The sequence below is a fragment of the Bactrocera dorsalis genome, chromosome 1 (genome assembly GCF_023373825.1).
Source record: "Bactrocera dorsalis isolate Fly_Bdor chromosome 1, ASM2337382v1, whole genome shotgun sequence".
Taxonomy (NCBI): Eukaryota; Metazoa; Arthropoda; class Insecta; order Diptera; family Tephritidae; genus Bactrocera; species Bactrocera dorsalis.
In genome coordinates, this window is record NC_064303.1 from 62,334,591 (window position 1) to 62,343,233 (window position 8,643).

The 8,643-nt window shown below is 37.6% G+C and overlaps 2 protein-coding genes across 11 annotated transcripts in view; both read right to left on the minus strand.

The window, feature by feature from the left end:
• LOC125780372 (uncharacterized) overlaps window positions 1-7,495 on the minus strand; it is a 155,650-nt gene extending 148,155 nt beyond the window's left edge. The window contains exon 1 of the mRNA XM_049462668.1: window positions 1,452-7,495. Within this exon, the coding sequence (XP_049318625.1) occupies window positions 4,817-6,235 (1,419 nt within the window). The 5' untranslated portion in view covers window positions 6,236-7,495 and the 3' untranslated portion in view covers window positions 1,452-4,816. The remainder of the gene's footprint in view (window positions 1-1,451) is intronic.
• Window positions 1-8,643, minus strand: part of LOC115066680 (homogentisate 1,2-dioxygenase) — a 312,248-nt gene that overhangs the window by 6,286 nt on the left and 297,319 nt on the right. The window lies entirely within an intron of this gene.

Genomic DNA, 8,643 nt, shown 5'->3' on the forward strand with positions numbered 1-8,643 from the left:
CAATATGGGTCGACGCATCTGACTACGCTGCAGGCGCCGCCCTACATCAAATTTCCAATGGATCACTTCAACCTTTAGGTTTCTTCCAGCGCCTTTTTACAAAAGCTGAGCAGCAGTACAGTACCTACGATAGAGAATTAACTGCGATATTTCTCTCCGTCCGTCATTTTCGCTTCATTCTTGAAGGAAGAAATTGCCACGTTTACACCGACCACAAGCCGCTAATCTGTGCTTTTCGGCAACGACTAGAAAAAGCATCTGATCATCAGGCACGTCAATTGGATTTTATTGCGCAGATCACGACAGACATTCGTCACGTACCAGGGGTACAAAATGTTACAGCAGGTCTGATGTCTCGAATCCAAGCCATAACAACTAATCCAATAAATTTTGATGACTTGGCTGAAGATCAGAAAAACAACGACGAGTTAAAGTCATACTTAGAAGGTAAAATTAGTCATTCGCTTCTACTAACCAGTATTATTATCCCCTCTAGTACTAAGAAAGTCTATTGCGATACTTTAACTGATCGACTACGCCCGTTCATAAGAAAACGATTCCGACAAACAGTTCTTTGCGCAACACACAACATATCTCACCCAGGCACGAGGGTAACTGCGACACTGATGACTGAACGCTTTGTATGGCCCGGAATACAGAAAGATAGCCGGGAATTCGCCAAGCAATCCATCCAGTGCCAACGCAACAAAGACATCCGGCACAACTCTTCACTGTTTCAACGCCGCGCATGCCCCGGACAACGGTTTTCACACCTGCATATCGACATTGTCGGACCCTTCCCACTTTCCGACGGCAACCGCTATTGTCTCACGGTCATCGATCGTTTCACACGTTGGCCTGATGCATTCCCTATCCTAGAAATCACCGCAAAAACAGTATCCAAGGCATAAATAAGCTGTTGGATATCGCGATTTGGCGTTCCTGCTGACATAACTTCGGACCTGGGCCGGCAATTTGAAAGTAAACTTTTCGATCAGGCATCTACGGACGACCGCTTATCATTCACAGACGGATGGCTGAACTAGTTTACGGGACTACCTTGCGTTTGCCTTCTGAGTTTTTCGTGGATAGTGACCCATCAACTATCGAAGTGGACACCATAGCACATTTACGCCGCGTCATGCGAGACTTACGCTCCATAGATACCGCTTGGCATACCAAGCAGAAGTCATTCATACACGCAGACCTTCAAAAATGCGAACAGGTGTTTGTACGAGATCTGTCAGTCAAGCCATCGTTGTCACCGCCGTATAAAGGCCCGTACAAAGTATTGCATCGCCATTCAAAATATTTTGCCATCGATGTTAATCATCAAGCCGTGAATATTTCGATCAATCGTTTAAAGCCAGCCTATACTGCCGCACCCTCTCTCTAGGAGGGGAGTACTGTGGCAACACCACAAGCTTATCAAATTTATATTTCGCAAGTACAACCATGCGTATTCTATTCGCTTTCAACTTGTATTCGCTTTAGATTAGTTAAAGAAAATAAAAACGTCTATCGTTCCTTTTTTACATTTGGATCCTGAAGAGCAAACACGTGTTTTATTTCGCTCAGAATCACTATATATAGTACAAAGTTATTCGGTTACTGTCTCGACAACGACTAATCGATACAACCAAAGCACAGTCAATCCCGGTTAAATGCCACAACCTTTGTGTGTGTTATTGTTATCACCAACAAGAGCGCACAACAACAACATAACTCTTTGTTGGGCGGTATTCTGAAGGTGATGCGTAAAACACTAAAGAGTAAGATCGCATACCAACAATGATATTTTACCTTTTGTAAAAGGAGCCACAAATAAATTGTTGTTGCACCAACATGGAAAAACAGTGAAATATACAAGTATGCTTCGGCTTTACCTTAGTCAGAGTAGATGTAATGTTAACGTGAAGATATTAACATCAGAAATGAATAATTGTATACTAAATAATTAGGTTTTTAACTGGCGCCCAATGTGGGGCCAAGGGCTTGCAAAAAGAACATAAGAATTCTGAAGTACCAAGGACCTGCAAAAGAAATTAGGAATTCTAAAGGACCAGAAACTCATAAATTCCGAAAGGAATAAGGAATCCCGAAGCACTGCGAAACAAAAAATTCATCATTAATGAAAATATTTAAAAGTGTAAGTGATTATTTAAACAATTTCCAAGTGGGTACTTAAAAATATATTACTCATAAAAAACCTAATCTAAACCTAAATCAATTGAAATTTTTGTTCGAAAAAAAGGTTGGCGTTCGATGAAATAACCTTAAAAAGAACACGTGTTAAATATAGTGTTACATAAAATATATCATTTCTAATATTTGAATTAATTTAGTGCCAAACATAAAACTGACAAAAATAATGTATTAATAATTAAATAAAAACAAAAAAAAACATTAACTTCGGCTGCACCGAAGCTAATATACCCCTCACAGCTGTATTTCATTTAGTAACTATGTGTCCAGTTTGTATGGAAGCTATATGCTATAGTAATCAAATCTAAAGAATTTTTTCGGAGATTATATTATTACCTTAAGCAGTAACCCATGTCAAAATTCGTGAGGATACCACGTCAAATGCGAAAGTTTTCCATACAAGCCCTTGATTCCGATCGTTCGGTTTGTATGGCAGCTATATGCTATAGTGAGCCGATCTGAACAATTTTTTCAGAGATTAACTTGTTGCCTTAGAAAATAATAGAAAAGAACTTGATTCCGCTCGTTCAGTTTGTATGGCAGCTATATGTTATAGTGGTCCGATATCGGGCGTTCCGACAAATGAGCAGCTTCTTGAAGAGAAAATGATGTTTACAAAATCTCAAAACGATATCGCACAACTGAGGGACTAGTTCGTATATATACAGACGGACGGACGCACAGATGGACGGACGCACAGACGGACATGGCTAAATCGACTCAGCTCAATATATATATACTTTATGGGTCTCCGACGCTTCCTACTGGGTGTTACAAACTGTGTGACAAACTTAATATAACCGGTTCAGGGTATAATTATTAAATTAATAAAAACAAGATCTTCGAGTTCGTACTTATAGTTCCCTTAAATAATTTCAACAATTAGAAACGAAACGCTCCCCCCTCAACACACGTCCTTGGACGATAACACACCACACCAATTCGAGCCACACATGAAGACACCACACACGAATACATCACACATGAAGACAACACTCATGACAACATCATATAGTTAGGCCGTCATACAGCGTATTCACCACTCAGTAGGCCTTAAAAGGATCAGCAGTAACGAGCAACGGCCCTTTTTTTCGATTCCCGTTCGTAGCGACAACATATTCTCCGGCGGTCCGTAGCAAGCGAGTGCTGACTACAAAGTGATTTTTCGCTAAAAATATATTCAAGTGATTTTTTACTGAAATACATTAAAAAGAAATTCAATAGTTTTTCGCTAAAATGAATAAAAGGATACAAAATTTATATAGCATACAAGCTCTTTAATAAAAATAAATTTTGTTTTTATTTTGACAATATAAAGCACGAACTTATAAATTGTAATATCAAAAATTCTATAACTTTTAATTGTAATAAAACTAAATGTTAACAAGTGAGGCGGCGAGAATCCAATGCCGAAGATTATTTGATTTTGTTGGCGATCAAGTTTCCGCGCATCGAAGTCAAAAATGTAGAATTGCGGTAGAAGAGCGTAGATGTCGACCCGGCGCAGTGTTTAAGCGAATGTTGATGGTCGAATTATGAGAGTCGAATTGTGTCCGCTTTCCCTTTTTTTCTATCCCTTTTGATGAGTGGGTTGATGTACAGCTGTAGTGAGATGTGTTGGTGTTCGGTTGTGGTGTCATCAGCTGTGGTGAATTGCGTCGTCGTAATAGGGTGCGCCAATTTTTTCGGGTAAAGTAGGCGGATGCTTAACTCATTTAATAGGCGAATATTTTGCCTAGTGTTGTGTACGTATATGCGTTGGAATGTATATCGGTGTACTGCTAGTAGAGTACCCGAGGGCTCAGAATAAATGCTGAAAATGGCTTTGGTTTTAAACATATGTATGTATTTGCTTTTACGTTCATACGATATGAAACTATATGATACGCATTTACGAGTTTGTAACTGCTTTTCGTAGTTATTATAGAAAGCGGTTGTTTCTTTGATTTTGCTTTTTTGACAACCCATTATTATAGCAAACAAATGTATCCGTTGTTTGCTTTTATTCATTTAATTGGCGGTTATTTAAAATTTCTTATTTCATCGGTATGGTATACAGTTTGGTGCCTTTTCTGTATGAACGGCAATTGTTTGCATTTAATTTATTCTCGGCTAATAAAGGATAGTAACTCCACGCCTGGCTCAGATATGGCCAGAATGGGTACTCCTTAGCTCTGGAGTTAGGACTGTGACAAAGGAGGGATCTTGCGAGAGAGTGGCCGGTAATTGCGAACGGCTTCATTAGAATTATAATTTTTTAAGTGGTATGTGATTCTCACCAACTACCCTTATGATAAGCGCTAATGTAAGTAGGTGCGATAAGAGCTACCTTTGCTTTTGTTAAGTCTAGGTGCGTCACAGTATTGCATTGGGAGTATGGTGATCACTTAACTTGCTTTTGAGATTTTATTTATTTGAAAATTTAAGCCTCTGTGGGGCAATATTGTATGAAAAGTGTCAATTTTTTTTTTTTTTTACTTTTTGAGACACTTTTTTTTTATATGTTTATATGCACTAATTTGACGTTTAGTACCGCGCCACATAGTTAGAGATTTTTTAAGCAGGTTTTTTGTATCATTATTGGCAAAAGCCATCCTGCGGGGTCGAAAAGTTACGAACATATCTTTTTGTTTTTATATGAAGTTGTCAGGGGGAATCTGACTTTGTTTTTTCTACCATTATGTGGGGTATTCGAAAATTGTGGCTCTAGTGGTTGTCGTACGACGTACCGACCATTATATGATCGAGTAGTTGTGGCTTTACAAAAGTCCTCACAATACTGATCTTCTATAGTTTGAAATTTCCTTAATTGTGAATTAAGGTGTTTATTTGTATTGTACTCAACTTGAGTTGGTATGGTTGTGACTAGTTCGGTAATTAGTCCACTTTGTGTTTCGCTGTGCAGCGTTTGAACTTTTTGTGCCTTTGAGCAATATGGTGTCTCTTGACAATTTTTAGTATTTCGTGTTTCGGGAGTTGCGGTTGTAACTAAACCCGTGGCTTTTTTGGAGAAAGCGCTACTTTGGGAAGAGATCGGATATCTGCTGTAATGAAGCATTGTATGATGTCTTTTATGACAATATAAGCAGTTAAATTTGCTTTTGCAATTTTTAAGATTATGTGTATTGGACAAGCAGTTTGTACAGAGTCTTTTTGATCTGAAAAAGTTGTTCCTTTCGTTAATATTTAAGTTTTTAAACCTCTGGCAAGATATGAGTTTATGCCGTCTTTTACATAGTTCGCATGACGTATGTTTTTTCTGTTCGGATGTGAACGATTGCGTTTTGTAAAAGTTTTTGTTTGAATTGATTTTGTTACTAACTTGGGGTCTATTTAAGCTTCTATTTTGGTCGTGTTTAATGTTCTTAGTTTTGATTATTTTTTCTTCTAACCTTTCCGCAATTTCATATTGGGTGGTGAGAAAATCTTTCATTTGTTGCCACGTTGAGCACTTTTTTCGTGATGAGAGTGATTGCTCCCATAGAAGTAACGACTTTTCTGGTAATGCGTCGGTGTAAATGTTTACCAGAATTGGGTCCCAGCTATCTGTGGGAATATTTAATGTCGATAGAATCGACAAACAATTAGAAACAGTGGATTGTAGTGTTACAAATTCTTCACTTGTTTCTTTTTTGATTTGCGGCAAGTTTAATAATGTTGTTACTTGCTTATCGACCAGTATTCTTTGGTTTTCATATCTCGCTTTTAGAGCTTCCCAAGCCAAATTGAAATTATCGTCATTAAGAGCGAACTGTTTTACTATGACGCCTGCTTGACCTTTTGTCTTGTATCGTAGGTGATACAGTTTTTGTGCCTTTGATAGTTGTGGATGGTTGATGTAAACGGCTGTGAACATGTCCCGAAAGGACGGCCATTCTTCATAACCTCCGTAAAAGGTTTCTGTATCACATTCAGGCACCTCGAGTTGGATGCCTGAACTTGCCTCTTGATTGTATATTTGTGGCAGCTCTACTCTACTGTGGGGAGTAGGTGCAATTGCTTTAATGAGCTTTAATTGATCGGAGATCATAGCTTTCGTTTCTTCATATTGGTCCAAGCAGTTTTCAAAAATATCGTAAGCCGATGATTTAAAGCTTTGTGGTAGATCTGAATTGTCAGAATCTACTATGGCGTCATGAGCCGCTTAGAGGGAGTCCAAAATTTTCGAGATTTTGCCTTTTTATTTCTAATAACGATTCCGAGTTTTCGTGAATCGGTAAAGAGGCAAATCTAGTGCAGTATCTTGTTAAACTGTCACTTTCTGAAATAAATCTAGCAACCTGTTTTGAGCGTGTAGCTCCAGATGTACTTTGATTTTCGTTATTTTTCATTATTTTGGTTGTATGTGGAAATACTTTTTAAAAATGAATTAGAGGTTTCTCAGTAAGAGCTGAATACTTTTTAAGTATATACGTTTTTTTTGTTGTAAAAGACGGGTTATTTTCTTTTTTTTTTTATTTATTTTATTATATGCGTTGCTTTCAAAGCGCAATATTAATTTTAAGTATTTTTCTATGTCCTAATGTTGTGTAATTAGGCACATCCTAATACGTGTACTTGTACATGCGTATGTAGGTACTTATGTTTTGTGCAATTGAGAGCTCGTTAGGAGAACAATTTGCTTTTTGTAAGCTTGCTTGTTTATGCAATGTGAAGAGAGTGCGAAAACGGAATTGAAATAAAGGTGCACACCTCTATATGTAAGTATGCACTTTGTAAATATGTTTCGCAATTTGTAGGTATAATATACGTATATGGTATATGCATTAAATAAATATGCTTATATGTATGTATTTTTTTCTGTTTTTATTTTTTAGTTTATAGTTTCAAATATGTCCTTCTCAATTTTTGTATGCCGGGTCCTGCTTATTACTTTATTAAGCATTAGGGGTACTGCCGGAAATGTATCATAGTAAAAATTTTAATTATTAGTTTGTTGGAGTCGGACCAAAGTTAGTAGATAAACATACAAATATTTAAGGATATATACATGTACATATGTGTATATGAAATGATTTAGAATATATGTATATGTACTAAACCAGTTTAGGTATTGATTTTCGCTAAGTTTTACCTAGGAAAACCGTACCATATGTATGTATGTATGTACGTGCATACACTAAATAACGGGTGATTTTTTTGAGGTTAGGATTTTCATGCATTAGTATTTGACAGATCACGTGGGATTTCAGACATGGTGTCAAAGAGAAAGATGCTCAGTATGCTTTGACATTTCATCATGAATAGACTTACTAACGAGCAACGCTTGCAAATCATTGAATTTTATTACCAAAATCAGTGTTCGGTTCGAAATGTGTTTCGCGCTTTACGTCCGACAAATTTTGTTCAGCGATGAGGCTCATTTCTGGTTGAATGGCTACGTAAATAAGCAAAATTGCCGCATTTGGGGTGAAGAGCAACCAGAAGCCGTTCAAGAACTGCCAATGCATCCCGAAAAATGCACTGTTTGGTGTGGTTTGTACGCTGGTGGAATCATTGGACCGTATTTTTTCAAAGATGCTGTTGGACGCAACGTTACGGTGAATGGCGATCGCTATCGTTCGATGCTAACAAACTTTTTGTTGCCAAAAATGGAAGAACTGAACTTGGTTGACATGTGGTTTCAACAAGATGGCGCTACATGCCACACAGCTCGCGATTCTATGGCCATTTTGAGGGAAAACTTCGGACAACAATTCATCTCAAGAAATGGACCCGTAAGTTGGCCACCAAGATCATGCGATTTAACGCCTTTAGACTATTTTTTGTGGGGCTACGTCAAGTCTAAAGTCTACAGAAATAAGCCAGCAACTATTCCAGCTTTGGAAGACAACATTTCCGAAGAAATTCGGGCTATTCCGGCCGAAATGCTCGAAAAAGTTGCCCAAAATTGGACTTTCCGAATGGACCACCTAAGACGCAGCCGCGGTCAACATTTAAATGAAATTATCTTCAAAAAGTAAATGTCATGAACCAATCTAACGTTTCAAATAAAGAACCGATGAGATTTTGCAAATTTTATGCGTTTTTTTTTTTAAAAAGTTATCAAGCTCTTAAAAAATCACCCTTTATAAAATGAAATTAATACGCTCACTGTGATTTCAGATTAACGTATGTATGTATGTATGTTTTCTTGACAATTCCTATTTTCCTCTTCCACGGTCTTCCTGCTGCCTGGCTTCTTGTGCGTATTGTTGTTTGTAGGTTTGTTTTAATTATTCGCGCCCGCTTGTTTTTGTGTGTATATTGTTTCGTTTATCCGGGCCTCTGTTGTCAACTTCTTCTTATTCGCTTCCAGTTGGTTGTCTTTGGTTTAGCGCTTTTTTGTTTATTTTATGTTGTATTAGATTCGCGCCCGCTTAGTTTGTTAGTTTATATTTTATATTTAGCGCGCGTTTAGTTTGTTCGTATGTATGTACATATGTTTTACTGCTGGGC